Below are 21,595 nucleotides of genomic sequence, written 5' to 3'. Positions count from 1 at the left end.
AGACACTAATTCGCCCCCCCCCTCCCCCCCTCTTAGCATCTTTGGGACTGATCAAGTATCTAACAATTGGTATCAGAGCCTAGTCCTCTATTTGTAGAAGCCTAATAGCTTGAGGAAGATTTTGAAACCAGTACCAATGGAAAGATTGAGACAATAGTTGGAAGGGGCTCTTGAAGATTTTGATGTAGAAAAATTGAAGAATATCAAATTGGAAGATGAACTTAGAATTGCTTGGGAATTTATCAAAGAGCTTCAAGATAACCTGGTTATAGCAAAGAACAAGAGAAAATAACTACATGTGCAATTGCAAAATCAAGATGAGGAAGAAAAAGAAACTCTCAGAGATATTGCAGACAAATTGAGACAAGAGAACAGTAACATGAAGAATGAGATGCAAGATTTAACCATGAGACTATGCAAGAATATTGAAGATAGAAAGAGGAATGAGGAAGGTTTGGCCAGACGACTTAATGAAAGATTATATGAATATCAAAGGCTTAGTTATGAAAATTATATGCTTAAAACTGATTTAATTCACATGCAATATGACAAAGAGGAACTTTTGAGACAATTTAGCACTTTGGAAAGTGAGTTGGTCACTGCAAATGAATACAAAGACAAATTCAAGAAGAGTTCGGATAATCTTGATGATATGCTAAAAAGTTAGAAACCTGATGGAGAAATAGTTGGACTTGGTTTTGAACATGGAGAAAGTTCTAGGGCTGCAAACAATCATGATCACAAAAAACTAGTAAGGCAACCTAATGCTTATAAATTTAATGGGAAATGTTTTAATTGCAACAAATTTGGTCATAGAGCAAATCAGTGCAGACTTAGGAATAATCTGAATACAAACTTACCCACTGGTCTATGTTCCAAATGCAATAATAATGGTCAAAACTTAGACAATTGTAGAATGAATGTGAAATGCTATGTTTGTGGTAGATTTGGATATTTATCTAATCAATGTAGAACTCAAATAGGTCAAGGTTATAGAAAGGATATTCAGAGAAACAATGTAACTTGTTATGCATGTAACAAGATTGGGCATATTTCAAAATTTTGTAGAAGCAAGAATGTATAGGCAAACAATAAAGGATCCAATAAAAAAGGCAAAGAAAAGGTGACTAAAATCAAGCAAGAATTTTCTAAACAATGGATTAGGAAGAGAGATCAGAGAAGTAATGAATTTGTCACTGCACCGGTAGAACAGGGTAATCCTGCACTGGCAAGAGATTCTTCATCTAACTAAGGAATAAACCTTAGGGGTAAGGCAAAAAATTGAAAATCATGCATTTACCCTTGGTTGATGGTCAGAAGTTATATTTCTTCTTTACTGGCAGATATGTGGAGTTTTCACTTCACCAGTGAAACATTTATTGCAGTTGTAAGTCAATTTTTGGTTATAAAGGCATTGTAACCTCTCATTTCAATTCACCAAGCATCCAATCATTCGAAGAGAGCAAAATTGAGAAAGGGAATTCTAAAGGTGAAGCAACAAAGGTCTTTTCAGAGTATTCAAGGATTTTAGAGTTAAAAGGTATTTATCTTTTGCAATGGCATCTTCATCTTCTGTTCCTGAATTCGTAGCAAACCCTACTATTGTGGAAAACATTAAACGACCTAGACCCATTTTAAAGATTATTCCTAAGATAGAAAAACATGATAATTCTATTGGTGCATTCTCTAAAATATCGAAGGGAGTCACGTTTACTAAAGACCCTAGGGCATACATATATTGCAACATAGAAAGTTAAGGATCTGAAGATTTGATGAACATGTATATGAATGTAATCAGTGACAAGAATGGGGTAGTAAAATAAGAACATAAGGTAGTCGAGGATTTAGGTTTCAAAGACATCCTCCATATGCCAAAATTATTAGATGAAGTCATCCGCTATATCCTTAGTAGGGTTCACGGAGAATTTATGTGGCTGGACTCGGTATTTAAGATTGCCAAGGAAGCTATTAGAGTTGTTACTGGTTTACCCTCCACCAGTTCTAGACCTGACAAGAAGAAGAAAATCCCTAACAAAGAGGTTATGAGCTTAACCGGAGCTACATATGACAACTTGTCACTTAGGGTTAATGATATAAAGGATAAAACATTTAAATTTGCTAGCATGGTCATTGGATATAAAGTTGGTCATACAAATAGATTGAATTTTGTGTCAAGTTCATGCATTCATAGTGCACATGAGATGATTATAAATGTGTAGGGGAAAAAAGCGAAACTAGGCTAACATGTCCTAATCCTACCTTTTGACACACATTGTGGAATACGAAAGAGCCTAGAGATATCACACAATTGGCTACTTCTTTTTGTGAAAGAGAGAGCCACAGGCTACCTATTAGGGTTTCTATTCCTTTTTTTTAATTGAAAGATAAAATGATGCAAATTCAATTCCTAACCTCAAAGTGCAAGTATGAACTAATAACAAAATTGCAAAATTGAAGTTAAACAATGGAAAGTTGTAAACACAAGGACAAGACAAGAATGCAGATGCGTACCCAAAGTTAAAATCTGAGTGAAAATATTCGGGACGGGGGTGCGGGCACCACTGTCCTGATTTTGCTCCTGAAACTGCACCTAAAACTACTGTTTGGTAACCTGAAAAGCTGTCTGAAACTTGATGTCTGACAGAAGGACCAGGGCGCCCAGCGCCCCTGTCCCAGGGACTAGGGCACCTAGCACCCCTATCCTGGCAGGACCAGGATGCCGAATGCCCCTGTCCTGGTCTTTTGCTCTGAAATTTGGTGTGAAGTTCTGTCTCGGTCCGCTTCCGTCGGATCTGCAACTTGTGGCGTCGTCCGAATCCCGAAACTTGCACTTATATTTGAAAAGGTATGGTGGGCAGCTATATAGGGTTTTTCCTTAGTCAAACCCCTGCTTTGGTGGTTTCCACCTCCATTAATAGCCAAGTTGTATTGTAAAAGTAGTGTGTGTGCAGACCTTGTGTGTGTGCAAGATCCTAAAATGCAAGTAAGCAAACTAGAGCAACCTAGAAAGTAAACCCTAGTTGCTTGTAAATGATAATGTAAATACTCCAAATCAAGATGCAAAGTGATCTAAAGCATGAATACAAATGATGTAATGAAGCTTATGGAAAGACTTGAAAACAACATGAAATCATACCCAACCCCAAGGGAGGGGTACAAGCCAATCTTCAGTCGGTGATCCCCTATTGCTCTTCAATATCTTCAAAGCCCTAAATGGATGAATGAAATTGATGAATGCTTGATGGATGGATGTTGAATGTTGTTGAAGTCTTCAAAGATCTACTCTTTCACTGCATAGAAGGTCCTTTTAGCCAAAATCCCCATCCTTTCAAATGAAGAAAGAGAGCTCTTATATATGAAACCCTAGGTCTTAATTTCAACTTTTGGCTGACCTAGAGATTGAATCTCCCACCAATATCTTGGGGTTAAGCTTTATTTTATGATTGGATTGTGCTCCTAAAATTTTGGGAAAAATGTCTGGAACCGTGTGCACTCTAGGCGCCATGGTCCTGACAACTTTTCACCAAATTTTCAGGGCCGTCGGATATGATGATTTTAGAGAGAATCCCGAAGTTACAGGTGATTTTGAGATGTTTTGACCCCTGAAATCAAGCCCCCAAGTTCAAAATAGGACCTAATTAGGGTTTTTGATTAAATGATGTATTAGAGGAATAAAATGAAAGGGGCACACTTTAATGAAATGGCCCAACTGGAAGATGATGAAATATGACCTTAGACCTAATTAGTTTGATTAATTAAGTGCTAAAGAGGAAATGTAGTGCAAAATGCGCCAAGGCGGGTGCTAAACTAGGTGGGAAATTGTACCATTCTAGCAAGTGCGTACAATTTACGATGCTACATTTAGCCCCCACTTTAGCAGTCATATGAGTACTACGTGCATATGCAAGCTAAAGTACAGGAAAGTAAACATTATTTGAAAAATGATATATCCATAAGTCCGTTGAACGAAGCCCCCAGCGGTATCTGCAGTACACAGTTAGGAACCGCACCCTACAAAACACACGTTAGATCACAAAATCACCTAATGCTTACTAAGGAAAGTGATGAAATTTGCGAGTAGCTATATGCCCCCCCTGTTTCGGCTTGCTTATTAGGGAGGTGAAACCGGATAGCATGTTTACTTACAACAAATTGTGTGAGAGATTGTTGATGAGAGATGTTCACTGAAGAGGCTTCATCAGAGCATGTTTTGGAACATCTAGGGAGTAAGGGAACAAAAATATGATTCCTACGTAACAAACGGTTCGAAAATCGCATCTCTCAGACTCAAGTTATGATGAAATGAGTGATACAGGAAAATTAGGGTTTTGAAACAAAAATGAAAATATATACCTTGAAAGTGACTATTGCATTTGTCCCTTTGTTGATTTCTGAGTATTGTTTATTGTAGCAGAGCCCACATAGCCATCATCATGCCTTCACGACAATTGAAGCGTCCCACGAGGATGGAGATCACACGACAGGCCGTGATCGGCGATGAGCCACTGGACGAGGTGAGTTGACTGAACTTTGACTTTCTGCATTTTTGTTGACTTTGAGTTTCTGTGATCGAATGCGGGCCCTAGAATCTGACCCTGGGTCCCACCCAAGGTGCCATGGTCCTATCAAGACGCCATGGTCCTCTCAGGGTGCCATGGTCCCTGAAGGGCACCATGGTCCTCTCAAGGCGCCATGGTCCTTCGAGGGCGCCATGGTCCCAATCAGGACTTGGCAAAGGGTGTCAGGGTTAGCTTTCGATGTTCGACAGTTTTCATTTTTCACATAGATGATTTTGATGATTGAGTACTGATGCCCTCCTAAATGGCACAAGGTTAGTAAATGATCAACAACAAAAAAAGACACAAAAACTGTTAGATTGTTAGTGTTAGTCAATCAAAAACTAATCTAAAAAGGCATACCAAGAGAGATACTAAAAACATGCTAATATATCTAACTAAAGAAGCAAAGATAATGAGGCATCTCCAAATGCCTCTTAGCATGGTTTTGGTTCCTTTCTCCCTTGTTCCTCTCCTCTCCAAGTTCCAAAATAGTGTAGCTCTCAGCAGCTTTTTGCACTATGGATGCTTATGGAGGATTGAGATTGTAATATTGAGCTTCGAATATGAAATGAAAAGCTAATGCTATGTTATTGATGCTAAAATGATATATTTTAACCAAAATAACAAGGTATTAGATGATTATGCTAAAATGCTCTCTAAAAATGACTATAGCTTAAATGCATGCAAGTTTTCAGGATCTGGATTATGAAGAAATGAGCTCTATTTATAGGAAAAATGGAGCAATGGATGGTTGAGATTGAGCAATCTCAACAAGGGTCAGGATTGAATGATTTCAAATCCATGTGAGGGCTTTCAACCCAATCCCAGGATGACAAGTGTCAATGTGAGATAGGTTGAGAGGGGAGGGAATAAGCATTAAATACTTGATATGACCTTGGGAGTTAAAGTCAAGGTTGGTTGAATGAATAAACTCTTGTGCAAATGTGAAATGGATGAATATGGTCAAAATAATAAATGTTTGGGGGGACAAGTTTGAAATAACCATAAATGGTTATGTAAGAGCCATAAATGGTCATGTAAGAGCCATTAGTGGTCTTGGAAGACTTTGGGGGTTAATTTGTTGAACACACAAAGCATTAAATACTTTTCAAAGACTTTGGAGTCTTTGAGAAGTGACTCCATTTTGCTTAGGAATGTGACAACAATTAGGGGATGGATTAGGCTAATTAGGAAGGGGTTAGAAGAATCTAGAAGGGGATTAGATTTTGCAAGTGGATTTGGTGGGTGAGGAAAAATAGGATTTTATTAAAATAAATTAATTTATTTCAATAAATGTGTGCAAGTTGCATTTGTAGGAAAATGCAAGTGGGGGGGAGATAATGATTTAAATAAATGTTTTATTTAATTTATTTAAAAGAAGAAAAAGGGGATTTAATTAAATAAATAGATTTTATTTATTTAATTGATTTGTATTTGGTTTAATGAATTAATTAAAATAAACTGAATAATTTATTTAATTAATAGGAGAATGTTTGGAGATTAATTAATTAAATATTAATTTAATTAATTGATGGCTAGTGGATTTTTAATCAAATAAATAACGTTTATTTATTTAATTAAGCTGGACAGATTTGTGTGACTACATTTGCCCCTCTTTGAGATGGTGCGGTTTATCGCATCTTTTTAAAGAAAGAAAAATAGGTATGAAGAAAATGCCCCATAAAATGTTAATTTAATGGGTGGTATGCCCCCTCGAGAGATGGGCCGAAAAATTTCAAAAAATCGGGCGATCTCTCGAAAAAGATCGAAAATTGGTAGGGTGGTAGAAGAGAAGAAGTTAGCCATACGGGTGAAAAATAGAAGAAAACAGGGGAAACATGGAGAAAGGGGGGGCGCAGGAAGTTCACGGGGACCACGGCGATGAGTACGGGGGAAGTTACGATGACCACGAAGGGTATAAATGGGGTGAAAGGGGTGAAAACAGGATCATTTGTGACCGCGACCAGTTGAAAATGAGAGCTCTGATAGTGACATTTGGAGGAGCGAGTAGGAGCTACGATGCCGATTCCAATCACCGAGCACAAATTCAAGCGAGTCCGATGGTTCCAGCACCCAGATGACTACGGACCAGCGGTATGCAAATTTGAAAACTCAAGTTTTGTGCATTTTTGCTAGGTTTTTAGCTAAGTCCAAGTCAAGTCAGAGCAAGAGCGCTGGAACTTTAGTTTTGGCGCTTTTGCTCCATAAACTAGCGCTATTGTGCCGCAATGGCGCTATTGAGCCATTGTTTGAGCGCTTTTGGATTGATATAGCGCTATTGTATGCAAGTTTGAGCACTTTTGCACTGATAGCGCTATTGTTTTTAAGAGCGCTATTGTGCAGTTGTTTTAGCGCATTTGTAGTTGTAGCGCTTTTGTATAGCTTATTGAGCGCTGTTGTTAGGGTTGTAGCGCTATTGTTGAAAAAATAGCGCTTTGTTTCAGGATAAAAAGATGCCCTAGTTTGAATGAAGAAAAATCTCCTGATGCCAATGATTGATGGATGGCGAGGTGAAGTGGGAGTTGTTTCGAACCATAGCAGCCTGATGAGACTTAGGTCATTTGTTTAGGATAAATGCTTGTTGAAGTCTAGGTGGCCATGATTGCTTACTTGTTGAGACCTGAAGATACTTGATCAAAGTATCTGATGATAGTCTAGGTTTAAACTTAAGAAAGTTTTAAAATAAAACAACTGATGGTGATTGATGAATGTCCATGTGCAGGAGGATCTGCGCGTGTTGCAGTTACGCGAGCGCCATCCTGCGACACAGGGGTTGCAGGACCGATTGACCCAGGCAGAGATTGATTGTATTACAGTGACGGGTCTTTATGAGGTGATTCATATGCCCATGATTCGTATGAATCACGGATTGATCACAGCACTGGTGGAGCGGTGGCACAGTGAGACGTGCACCTTTCATTTGGCTCAGGGGGAGATGACCATGACCTTGGAGGATGTGTGGCACATCCTACGGATTCCGATTCGAGGAGAGCTGGTCACGTACGATAGATCCTGGGGGACTGTAGTAGTGCAGAGGATATTTGATGAGGATGTATTTATTGATGATGGCTCCATTGCTTGGGAGGATATAGTGGCACTATATGAGCCTCTTCTAGCAGTTTTGTTAGGGATTGTGGGAGGACTACTGTGTCCAGACAGGCGGTCACATGGGTTGGCGGTGGGATGGGGACAGGGTATCAAGATGATGATGACCGAGGGGACCTGATTTGTATGGGGGCCGTGCGTGCTAGCACACATGTATTAGGAGCTCCATGAGGTAGTGTACTGAGGGAGAGGTTCCTTAGCAGTGGGCATGACGCTGCTACACATTTGGGCTTGGGAGCACCTACCAGTGACTCGACCGGTGAGTCTGAAATTCCATGCGGTGGATCAGCCGTACATGTTTATGTACAATGGTATGATGAGTCAGCCCCACTTGGGGAAGTTAGAGTGGTGGCGGCGGGCGCTAGATGATCTGGATGCAGTGATATGGTGGCCATACTTGGAGTGTGAGCCATGGGAGGATGATGCAGAGGCACTACCTTATGTGTTCATGACTCGATTCCTCATTGGGAGGACTGCATATCATGTAGAGAGACAGGTGCTTGGGAGAGTGATGAGGCAGTTTGGACAGTAGCAGGGACTTCTTAGCGGTTCTAGAGAGTATGTGCGGGTGATTTGAGAGAGGTATGCATGGGGTCCAGTGCTATCTTATGATCAGGCACTGGCAGAGTTTTAGACATTGCAGGTGAGGCCATGGGACCTATGACCGAGGGTCATTGATGTAGGGGTTACAGATGATTATACGCAGTACCGAGCAGCGCACCCGATCCTACGGATATCGGATCCTGCAGAGCCGATCCTAGCGTTTGAGGATGAGAGGGGATGGAGACGGAGGAGGGCAAGAGGTCGAGGAGAGGGAGGAGGTGGTGGAGGAGGAGATGGAGGAGGTGGTGGAGGAGGAGATGGAGGAGGTGGAGGAGGTGGAGGAGGATTGGGGATGCGGAGTCAGCGGAGAGGGAGAGGTGGACTGCCTCTACAGATCTCACATGGACCATTGATTTCGAGAGGAGTGCAGCTGAGTGGGAGGGGGATGGAGAGGGAGATCCCGATGGACAGAGGGGAGGGGACTTCTGGTGAGGGAGGTGTAGGGGAGGCAGCTATGGACACAAGGGAGGGAGCCACTGGAGATCTGCGGGACCATATTATAGTGCGCTTGCAGACATGGATAGAGGATTTGGAGGCAGAGGTGGCAGCTAGGGATGTGCAGCTATTTGCATGGGAGTCAAAGTTTATGGTGGTGCTGCGGGAGAGAGATACTGCAGTGGAGAGATTGGCGGAGCTGCAGGAGAGAGTCCGGGCTGGAGTAGGAGCACAGGGGCCTACAGGGGAGGTTATGAGGCAGTTTGGGCGAGCACAGGCTGAGATAGAGTATTGGTGGGGTTTGTATGAGCAGGTGGTGCTAGTGAGTCAGCGAGCTCTCAGTTATACGCAGATACGACAGACTCGATCAGAGCGATCACAGAGGATGCAGAGCAGTGGGGGTGTGATGGGTCCTTTGAGGCGGGAGAGATCAGGGGATGCAGGAGGGAGTGGTGGTTCGATGAGGCCTCCACGGAGAGATGGATCAGGGGGTGCAGGCACCAGTGGTGGAGCAGGGGGAGGTGTTGGGATAGCATCAGGCCAGAGTGGCATTTGAGAGAGCATTCATGCATATATGTATTTGTATCATTATTTTGTGGACTGTATCTTGGATGGCTCTTGGTAGCCGATTTTTATAGACTTCATTGTACTCTGATATATGAGATGATATATGAGGAGAGCCCATATTTTGATGATATGCATTTGATTATGTATGGATGTTTATGCATGATGATGAGTTTATTGCTTAGATGGATATGTGTATATGTATGCATGTGATGAGATGTTCCTTATATGCAGGTTTTGATGATGATTTATGATGTGGGATACTGACATATGAATGCAGGTTGATGTATGATTTGTTTGATTTTTAATGTAATGCTTTTATGTATGTAATGTCATGATGATGATGTATGCTTATGATGATTTATGAACAGGATCTTGGTGTTTCCTATTTTGATATAATGATGAGATGATTTATGTGATGGTGTTAATGCAATGGTCGAATGAATGATGTTATGCATCTAGATATTTTTAGATGAATGATTATGGATAAACAAAATGTAAAGTACAAATGTTTATATGATAATGTGTTAAATGAATGCATTTGGAAAATGGATATATAAAATGGTATGGTACTAATGTTTATAGGAATGCAATATGGATAAATAAAATGTAAAGTACAAATGTTTATATGATAATGCCTAAATGAATGCGTATGTAAAGTGAATATATATATATATATATATATATATATATATATATATATATATATATATATATATATATATATATATATATATATATATATATATATATATATATATATATATATATATATATATATATATATATATATATATATATATATATATATATATATATATATATATATATATGGTATGAACCAATGTTTAATAAACAAATGGATTTATGATGCTAAATGCTTAAATATGATTTAAGTACAAATGGTAATGTGATGATACTATAACTAATGTTTTAATAATTGCACCTTAATGCAATTAAAAAAAAAAAGGATAAATGAATGCAATGCGAATGAATCCTAAAATGAGCATAATAAGATACTTATTAACGAAGGAATGAATGCACTTTTTAACTATAAATGAATGTGTGCAATAATAAATGATACAAGTTGATAAGATGATAATGGATAATTGACACTAAATGAATGCCTAATAAAATGATCTAAAACAATCAAAGACAATTTGATCCCATGAATGAATCGAATTATTGATGATTGATGTAATGATGCAAATGATTAAATGAAAACTAAATGTCAAGAAAATGAACTATATGGTAAGTAAAAAAATGACATGAATTTTTAATGCAAAATGCAACTAAATGTTTAATGCAAGATGCAACTAAATGTGAGGATGATATGATCATGAAGAATGCAAGGTTCGTAAGACTTTGCATGATGCATTGATGATGTATCAGAGTACTCAATCGTGATTGTATCCAAGACCAGCTTAATTTTCATATTTTGCATATAAAACCTACATATGAATGAGCGAACGGATGGGTGTTATGCAACAGAATGCAATATATAAACAGATGAGATGAAATGATGATCCATAGTGCTCTATTTTCATCATTGAGCTTTAAAATGTTGGAAGAGAATACAAGCATCTTGACATAATGATTCAAGATGACCTGAGTATTCCTTACATGGATTTTAATATAGCAAGTTAATACAAGCAACTTGATATAATGGATCAAGTTGACCAAAGTATTGCTTGCGGAACAGACAAGGATTATCTCCTTTCATGCATGACTTGGAGCGTCCTCCTTGATCTTAGGCTGATCATATCCTGAGACAAGTGCATACCGTACTAAGAGATAAAAACCTTTATCTAGTTTGGATGAGGTAGGAGGAACCCAAGGAAGAGCATTGTACCTACAAACAAACAATATATACAGAAAGAATAAAGAATATGGATCCTTGGTAATGGTTCATGCTCATATGGTCGAGGTATACGCTGTAGTCAGCAAGCCATAATGATCTATGACTGCATTTGGCATAAGATCACGTAGCTTGGTGAACTTCCCACGTAGACACCATTAGTACATGCCCCAGAACTTCATCGGAAATAAGGCACAAACAAAACAAAACAATGCTGAAAAGATCCCGATATAGATAAACAAATGATTGTACTCACAAATCAACCAAGTATTTGATAGCTTAACATAATTTTCTTGTCAAAGAAAACGTCATCTTGTCTTTGTTTTGGTAAGGAAGGATGCATCCTTGTTTGAAGACAATTTTGAGTGTTGATGTGGATTGTGTGGTCGATTGATAAATGGTCATTTGTGTGAGTATTTTGTCAATGTTTATCTTGGTATCTATGGATGAGTATGTACAAGGTGTTGCCATGTTTTTGTGTGATTTTCGATGTTTTCTGATGTTTTTGGATTTTGAATTGTTTTGAATGTTTTTGGTATTTTTGCGAGATATTTTTGAATGTTTTTGGTGTTTTGATGATTGCTTGAATGAAGAACTTAATGAATCATAATACAATGTAGAATCCACTTCCATCAATAGGTTAAGGGCATTGCCCCCAGTTTTAGACATGACTATGAACAAGCGGGATGCTTTAGACGCATGAAGTATGTATCATATTTGCAGAAAAATAACAAGCCATGGTTTTGGATGGATGGATGTATGTATGAAGTAGATGTAATCACAACAAGTCTGAAAGACAATGGAGTCAGAGCCTTTACGAGTGGCGCCTGTTTGCTAGGTTTTCACCATCGTACTTACCCAAGGTGCCACCGGAGTGGTTGTTCACCGTTTGGATGCATGATTTTTCTTTACTTTTTTTGAATGTTTTTGCATTTCTTCAGGACATTTTTCTGAATGTTTTTGGTATTTTCTGGTATGTAGGGGAGCCTGATGCTTTGTACACCTTAGGTATAAAATCGTTTGAGGTGCATGCTGTTGATTGGATCTACAAGCGGTTCTCCTTCTGATGTAGCCAACTGATATGCCCCGGACCCGAATACAGCAGTGACAACATATGGACCAGGCCAGTTTGATTCAAACTTTCCCTGATGTTCCCTGTTGGGTTGATTGCGAGGATTCTCTCGTAGAACAAGATCACCTACCTCAAATGTACGAGGTTTAACTTGGTGATTGTAGCTTCTGCTCATGCGCTGCTGATAGGCTTTGAGATGGTTGTATGCAGCTTGTCGCTTTTCATCAAGTAACTCTAAGTCCTGAAGACGGGACACTCTATATGCTTCGTCATCTATCAGATTATGCAAGGAAACCCGTAATGATGGTATCTCAACCTCAATAGGCAAGATAGCTTCTGCACCATAGACCAATGAATAAGGAGTTGCACCTGTAGGGGTTCGAATGCTAGTTCGATATGCCCATAGCGCTGGATTTAATTGAACATGCCAATCACGGCCGACATCATTGACTGTCTTCTTGAGGATTCTTAATATGTTCTTATTTGATGCTTCAGCCTGACCATTGCCTTGTGGGTAATAGGGGGTGGAAAAGCGGTGTTGGATATGAAATTTCTCACAAATTTCACGAACATACTAATTTTTGAAAGGAAGACCATTATCTGTGATGATGGACATGGGTACACCATACCGGCAAATGATGTAGTTGAGGATGAATGAGGCGATCTGCTTGCCGGTGACTTGGGTAAGTGGAACAGCTTCGATCCACTTTGTGAAATATTCGATGGCGGTAATAATGAATTTATGGCCATTGGATGAAGATGGATGGATTTTACCCACAAGGTCAAGGCCCCATTGACAGAAAGGCCATGGTGTCGTGATTGGTTGTAGTTCCTGGGTGGGTGCATGTATCAGGTCGCCATGAACTTGGCATTTCTTGCACTTCCTGACAAAGTAGTAGGAATCTTTTTCCATAGATGGCCAATAATATCCAGCTCGCAGGAGTTTCTTGGCTAGTGATGGACCACTTGAATGAGTCCCGCAAATTCCTTCATGTACCTCTTCCAAAGCCTTTGTTATCTCATCTTGTTCCAGACATCGAAGGAGAGTACCATCAAGACCGCGTCGGTATAGGGTTTCAGCAATAATGGTATATCGAGCAGTTTGGCGAATGAAGGTTTTTCGTTGGTTATTCGATTGGTTGGGAGGAAGGGTATGATCGTGAAGATAGGTGTAGAAATCACCGTACCATGGGGATTCAGAACTGACAAGGAAACATATCATCTCGGTTTCAGGGATATCATAAGCAGGGATCCAAAGCTGTTCTACCAAGAACTCGTAGCATGTTGAATGTTGCGGAAGATCTAGGAGAGATGCGATGGTAGCCATAGCATCAGCAGCGTGATTCTGATCTCTTGGTATCTGCTCAAAAGTGATAGTAGTAAATGATGTCTTTAGACTGTCCACCATTTGCTTATATGGCATGAGTTTATCATCTTTAGTATGATATTCATCGGTTGCTTGTCGAATGACCAGTTGTGAGTCGCCATATACTTGCAGTTCTTGCAATTTCCATTGTACGGCTAACCTGAGTCCTGTGATCAAGGCCTCATACTCTGCTATGTTGTTTTTGCATGGAAATGTGAGCCTGTAAGACTTCGGGATGCTATCACCCTGAGGTGTGATAAACAAAATGCCTACCCCCGACCCATGCCTAGTGTATGAACCATCAAAATATAGTTTCCATGGTTGTGCTGTTGTGATCATAAATATCTCTTCATCTAGAAAATTGGAAATGAGAGGATGATCTCCTATGAGTGGTGCATCGGCCAACTGATCTACAATAACTTGACCTTTGATAGCTTTACGGTCCACATACTCGATGTCAAATTCACTTAGAATCATCACCCACTTGGCCAAGCGACCTGTCAATGCTGCTTTGCTGAGTAAATACTTGAGTGGATCAATCTTTGCAATGAGTTGTACCTTGTGTGTTAACAGATAGTGCCTCAATTTAGTGGCTGCCAGGATTACTGCTAGGCAAGCTCGCTCAATAGGTGTGTAATTGAGTTCATAGCCCACCAGTGTGCGAGAGATATAGTAAACAACACACTCTTTTCCTTCTGCATTATGTTGTGCCAGTAGTACACCCAATGCTGTACTTGTTGCTGAGATATAGAGTAACAACGGTCTTCTTGGATCTGGTGGCATCAACAATGGTGGATTCATGAGATAGTCTTTAAGCATCTGAAATGCTTGTTGGCATCGGGCATCCCACTGAAAGTGGATATTCTTGTGTAGCAGATGTGTAAATGGATGACACTTATCAGCCAATTGTGCAATGAATATTCGGATGGATTGAAGTCGCCCTTGTAGTGTCCTTAGCTGACTGATATTCTTTGGTGGTGGCATGTCCATGATTGCCTTAACTTTTGCTAGATCGACCTCAATACCTTTGTTTGAGACATTGTATCCTAGAAGTTTCCCGGAGGTTACTCCAAAGACACATTTATTTGGGTTAAGTCGAACATGATATTGTTCCAGTCTATCAAAGATTTTATCTGAGATGTGGAGATGTCCTTCTCTAGTGAGTGATTTTGCTAGTAAGTCATCCACATAATCTTCCATCATAGTATGCATCATGTCATGGAAGATGGTGGTCATTGCTCTTTGATAGGTTGCTCCTGCATTCTTGAGACCGAAAGGCATCACATTCCAGCAATATGTGCCCCATGGACAGGTGAAGGCAGTCTTATGTTGATCTTCTGGTGCGATCTTTATCTGATTGTATCCTGAAAAGCCATCCATGAGTGAAAGCATGGCATGTCCTGCTGTCAGATCCACTATGATGTCGATATTTGGAAGGGGGAAGTCATCCTTAGGACATGCCTTATTCAGATCTCTGAAGTCAGTACAAATGCAGATGCCCCCTTTTGGTTTGCCGATAGGCACAATATTGGAGATCCACTCTACGTAATCAATTGGTCTAATGAAACCAACGTCTAGGAGTTTCTTGAGTTCTGTTTTGACTAGCACTACAATCTAAGGATGCATCTTACGAAGCTTCTGCTTGACAGGTTTGGCTCCTTCTGCTACGGTGAGGTGATGCATGACTAAATCAGGATCAAGCCCAGGCATGTCTGCATATGACCATGCGAAGTTGATCTGACGCTTCTGGAAGAACTCGATAAATTTAGGCTGTTCCTCTAGAGTGAGAAGAGATGCCAGATGTATGATATGAGGATTTTCAGGAGTCCCCACATTGTATTCTTTGGTTTCCTCGATGAGAATTGTTGATCGTTCCTGTTGTGTACTATTAGGGAGAATGTCAAACCCTTCATCCTCAGGCGCCACAGAGAGGTTTTCACCGTTGGATACGCTCTTTCTTTTTACTTTTGTTGGATCAAACAGTGCCACGATGTGGTTTTCACTGGAAGATCCATGTTCTATTGTTATATTTTTGCAGCTAAAAGGTTTGGCATCCACCCCACAGTATGCTGCGCTATTAAGTTCAATGGCGAATCCAGCTTTGTGATCCCCGCTTGGTAGGTTATCCCTTAATTCCAAAAAGTCAATGATAGCCTCATTGTTTTGGAAGAAGTCAAGACATGGGGGATTTGGTTGGTTCCATTCGATGAGTTCAGGGTGGATAATGGGCATTACTTCATCGATTAGGTTAAGTGCATTAGATGTATCAGCGAGGGTTAAGACGTTATGGTGAAGGTCGTTAATGGTACTCTCTCTGTCAGAATCAGGCATAGGATGAGACGTAGGGTCTGTGGAAGATGTTTCTAGTTCAGGAACCCAAGTGGTCTTTATCTGTGCTTCTCCATAAATAGGGATGTCTTTGCGTGGTGGAGGCGGTGATGTGTCTTCCTCATCTGAAGTGTTAAGCTGTACCGAATCAAATTCCCATTCATGTGAGTCGGTCTCTGAATCACTTTCTAGCATCCGATTACTATACCATACTGGGATCTCCTTTGAGTTAAATACTGCAGGTGTGATTGGTTGATGTACCTTTGTAATGATCGGTGTTGCAGGGTGGTTGATGGAGATTAAAGAATCTGATATGGGAAGTATTGGTAGTATTGACTCAGTGGTTTCTGCTGGAACTGCTAGTGCCATAGATGCTATTGCGGGTTCTGATACAGTTGCTGCTACTAATGGTGCGGATGATGGGATGACGAGTTCGTTTGGTGGGATGAGTGACATTGGTGATGGTTGTATTGGGATTCTGAGCCTTAATGGGGCAGTCAGGATAGTGCTTGATGCCGCTTTAATAATGAAAGGTGGCCTTTTGGCAGTAGGCTGACAAAAGGGTTTGCTGGGTTTCCCTTTGAATTTTAATTTAGGAAAGATCTCTTTTTCAAAGCCGAGGCCTGTATTTCCTTTGGGCTTGAATTCCAGTAGCAGAGGTTCATGTTGTCCTTGTTTGCAATATCCCAAAGCACTCTGACCATCATACCCCATTCTTTGCATAATGAGGAGGCCTTTGCCATACTGGTTCATAGGAAGTGTAACTCGCGGTATGTCAGTGGTGATGGGATCCTTATAGATCCATTCCTCCAGGTCCTCATCTTGTGTTTCTTCCTCTTGACTCTTTCCAAGAACGAAAGGTGTCAAAGCACACGCTGGTATGTTTAGTGGTTGTTGGAGTACCTGTTGTGGTTTACCATGCATTCTAGGAGAAGTGGGCATTTGTCCCACACAAAAGAGTTGACTCAAGTTGTATTCCCCAGGACCTTCCTCTGCGATCTTCATCTTAAGCTTTTCTTGCTTGGGCATAGGGGTGTTTGAACGAGCAAGAGAGGTGGGACTGATATATGATGTGGAAGAAATGGCTTCTCTATTATTAGGAACGGTAATCTCTTGTTGATGGCTAATATTATGGCAATATGCAAAGGGATTTGCATCACCCAGAATTGTGATCTCTACACCATTATGTGGGAACTTGATACATTGACAGTAGGTAGATGGAACGGCTTGCATGGCATGTATCCAAGGTCTTCCTAACAATAGATTGTATGGCAGAGGAAGGTCCAGAACCTAACAAATGATGTGCTTTACCACGGGGCCCACTCGGATTGGTAGTACCACAGCTCCTTTGGATGAACGCTCTGCATCGTCATAGGCTTTGATTGTGATCTTCTGACAAGGTTCCACTGATTCTACTGCATATCCCAATGCTGTGACCAACTGCAGTGTACAAATATTTAGGCCTGCTCCATTATCGATCAAGACTCGCTTGATCCTATGCTGGTTAATAAACCCTTCAATGTGGAGTGAGGCGTTATGCAGTTGTTGGAAGGAAGAGTTGTCACTTTCGGAATAAGTGACACAAGGTGATGATTTGAGACTTCCAACCATGGCTTGAAATTGGTCTGTATTCAGATTTGCAGGGACTGACGCCTCTTGGAGTGCTTGATCCAAGATAGTTTTATGAGAGGGCGATAGACGCAAAAGCTCTAAAATGGATATAAGCGCAGGGGTTTTGTCTAATTGTTCCACAAGATTGTACTGCTTTGGGATGGAGGTGGTGCCTTATGGAGCTGCCTTTATGGTAACTTTGCCGCGATGCTTAACAACATTGCAATTTGAGTTGGGATTTTTGAAGGTTATGGTTGCAACTTGTTCATTGGCATCATACAAATGATTTACAGTGTAATTATACGTAGCCTGTGTATAATCAGTGGTATCATTTCCTTGCCTAGAAGTGGAAGGATCCCTTTGATCTTGTGATGGAAGTGGATTTTTGAACATCAAATGATCATTATTGGTTGTTTTAGGGTTATGTCCTTCAATTTCAATTTCTCCTCGATCAATAAGATCCTGAATGAGATCTTTCAATCGGTGACAATTACTTGTCTTGGGTCCTCTTCCTTGATGGAATTCACAGTGTTCAGTATCTCTCCACCATGCTGGTTTGACTTGAGGCTCATAGTTTGATAGCTTAGGTAGAGTGACCAAATTTTGAGAGAGGAGTTGTCACAATACTGTTTCAATGGGTTCCCCTAAGGGAGTGTATGTGCATTTCTATTTTTGTTGATGAGGTCTAGGTTCATCGTGAGATGTGATGCAACCTTGATTGGAAGGAACATTTGTGTTATTCTGAGGTGGAGGATTTTGTCTTGCAAACTGAACCACAGGTTGTGCATTTTGGATAGTCCTGGCATCCACAACCCCGTCATTGACAATATTCTTGTTTTTATTCCAGAAGTTTGGTTTATCGCTATTGAAGCATGGGTGAGGACCATCTTTTGGTTCGTTAAAGATTTTGATGAGTCCTTTCTTGATGAGTGCTCGTTCACATTTTACACCCTTGGTGATCATATCATTAAAAGAGTCTGTGTCTTTGACATCCAGGTGAAATTCCATTTCTTCATTTAAGTTGGAAATGAATATTTCCACTAGTTCTCGTTCAGGTAATTGAAGAGAACGTCTGCTAGACATTTGACGCCATCGTTGCAGGAATACTGAGAATTGTTCACCTGGTTTTTGTTTGGTGTTGTACAAATCCACCATGGTGATGTCGCGTTCAATGTTATGAGAGTAATGAGCTAGGAACTTCTGGATGAGTTCCTCAAATGTTCTAATGCCTCCTGGTAGTCAAGAAAACCATGATGTGGTTGTTCCTCCCAAGCTTTGGGGAAAAAGGCGCATTAGGTAGGTGTCTTCATTTGCCACTTCAAGACAAGCGGAATGAAATTCTCGGACATGATCGCGGGGATCCCCCTTTCCTCTATATTTTTCAAATTTGGGTGTTTCGAATCCTCGTGGAAAGGGGGGCATGTAAATATTCCTATCAAAAGGATAGGGATAGATGTCATTGAGTGAGAATTGGTTAGTCTTGACACCACTATGAAGCTATTGGGCAAGATTCTCGACTTGTTGCCACAACATCTCCATTTCATTTGGAAGAGGAGGTGGTGGGTTACCTCAAGGAATGTTATATCTGATGGGATCTCTACCTCTTTCCTCTTCATGGCGACTTTGTCTTTCTGATGCTTGTCTTAATTGGGCAAGATCAAAGTCAGAGGGGAGTTTTGCTCCTTCTTGAACGAGTCTTAAGAAGTGAGCATCCGCATTGCTCCTGAGTATTTCATCAAACAATCTATTAAAGAGAGGGTTATGCTGAGCTCTTTCTATTGTTGCAGGAGTGGGAGTACTTGGGTTATCGTCATCTGCATTTCCTCCAAGTGCTTCTTGAAATTCATTGAGATTTTCCTCTTCTTCTTCTTCTTCTTCTCTTTCTATTTCTCGTTGTCTCGACTGTGATTGGTTTTGAGCCATTTTGTTTACGAGTCTTTGTTGAAATTGCATGAAAATGATGATGAGTGTTTGATGAAATGAGAGATTGATGATTTGGTGAATTGTGTTGCATGTGGATCTCTAGCACTTTTAAGGTAGATGTTACCAAAATTCCTTCTTTGAATTGCTTGCTTGTTTGATAAGATTTGATGTGATAAGGTGTAGAGAAATCTGTGATGTGTTACAGATTTAACTACCTAGTAATGAGAGGATTCACTCATGAACTAGTTTTAACCTGTGTAGATGTGTCTCTTAGGATGAGCTTATCCTAGATGTAGAAACAATCTAAAAAGTGATGTGATGTTTTTGATTTCAAGAAATATCTAAAAAGAGAACTTGGGACAAGAACCTCTTAATGTTTTGAGAGTTGGGACAGATTGATGATGAAGTGATGATGTATGAGTGAGATGATGGATGAAAAATGTTTTCAACTTTAATAAAAACTTTGTGTCACAAATGGGACGAACTCTACCTCTTCTCTTTCAGGTGTTGGAGGTATTTCTTGAGCTGTGTTGTAGGTGATGCAGACATTTGGGAAGAAGTTGGGATTAATCTTTCCTCCTTGATTTTTGTGATAACTCAGAGCTCTATATTGCATAAAAGCCCTGCGGTTCAATGATTCTGAATCAAATTCATTTGTTTTACCTTGAAGGTATAGACGCATGCGATGTAGAAAGACTCTATGTGAGACAAAGATTTGTCTATTTATATAGAAGAATTTCCTCCTTTTGATCAAAGCCTTTGAGCTCAATGGTCTTCTTTTCAAGTTGATATTCTGATGACGCTTCTTCTTTCGCAAGATGTGAAGAATGGTCATAAAATTTGACTCTTTGTTGTTTGTACCTTGTTTTTGATGTTTTTGGTTGTTTTGACAGATGTTTGGTTGGATGAATACTTTGTTTTTGGGATTGATTTTCTGATTTGATGTTTCTTTGACAAGAAAACGAAGCAAGCACACAAACACCAGAATGCTGCTCAAAGAGCACAAATGAGTATGGGTCTAGATTAACCCAATCTTTGGACTTGTATATGACCCTTCCTTTAGATGTATTTTAAGGTGTATTTCCAAAGCCTGAAGTCAGCTCAATTTGCACTTGGTCTTTAAAACGAACACACTTCAAACACTTTTTATCCCTAAGGTCAAATGGCCAGTTGTGATAAATTTAGCCCACATCTTGATATTTCTTCGACTTTGGTACTACATACCTTATGAATCCCGCCGTGGCAGGTAAGGATGTGATATACTAAGTCTTGTACGAGCATAACAAATAGATGATCCCTATGATGAGGGAGTCACCACTTTTATCAAGCCACAAGTGACTTTTCAAAAAGCTATGTTTCTACTCAAGGAAATATGTATGGTGAGTATCTTGGGAGCAAAACCATCTATGCTCTTGCACTAAATTATATCGCAAATATTCTCAATCAATAGAACGGGTGGGCTACTACTTAAAGGTGTTTAGTCATGTTCGATGTTTTTGGACATAAGTTCATTCTGCAGTGACTCACTTAAGAGCCTTGTAACTGGTGGTGGGGCCCATTTGTCCTTTCGGCCAGTTACACTGTAGGAACAGCTATACCCAAGGCTACAGCTTTCGCTCTCACCTGATTTCTATAGCAGCTTGAAGGATTTACTGCTCGAGGTCGTTCCCAAGAGTATCGATCCCTTGGCAGGCCTCTCTTAAAAAGATAAAAATTTTTAGCGTTACTAACACTTTTCTCTTGCACCTAGGACCACGAGAGCCAAGGGAGAGGATAGTGTGTGTTAGAGGTAGGACCACTCGACTGAATTTTTGCACAAGCGTGCCAAACACGTAAAACACTTGTTCTTTTTAATCCAGTATTTGTAAATGTGATCTAACTATTTGGAGATGTTGCTCCAACAGCCATGGTGTTTATTTTAACTTCAAAGGCAATGTGTTTTGTAATCTAGAATTTGAAAATCCTGGTCAACTTAATGAAATACACGTTTGCTTGAAGTAAAATTTGTTTTTGCAAAATTGAGACAAGTTGATTGTTCTTTTTATTTGCTCAAAAATTGAAGTGTGGCTTGTGATTTTTAAGTTTGATGCAATAAAAGCAAATTTGTGTGTTGATTTTAAGCACCAAAATGAAGATGAATCCTAACTTGCTATGGAAGTAAATGTTTGTTT

The 21,595-nt window shown here is 40.1% G+C and overlaps 1 protein-coding gene across 1 annotated transcript in view; it reads left to right on the top strand.

Annotated features, from left to right (window-relative positions):
- Window positions 1-16,446, top strand: part of LOC131033262 (uncharacterized) — a 33,197-nt gene extending 16,751 nt beyond the window's left edge. The window contains exon 2 of the mRNA XM_057964433.2: window positions 16,286-16,446. Coding sequence (XP_057820416.2) covers window positions 16,286-16,446 — 161 coding nt within the window. The remainder of the gene's footprint in view (window positions 1-16,285) is intronic.
- The last annotated feature ends 5,149 nt before the right edge of the window (window positions 16,447-21,595 follow it).

Source organism: Cryptomeria japonica, chromosome 10, assembly GCF_030272615.1.
Source record: "Cryptomeria japonica chromosome 10, Sugi_1.0, whole genome shotgun sequence".
In the NCBI taxonomy this organism is placed as follows: Eukaryota; Viridiplantae; Streptophyta; class Pinopsida; order Cupressales; family Cupressaceae; genus Cryptomeria; species Cryptomeria japonica.
This window is presented reverse-complemented; position numbering and strand designations above follow the sequence as displayed.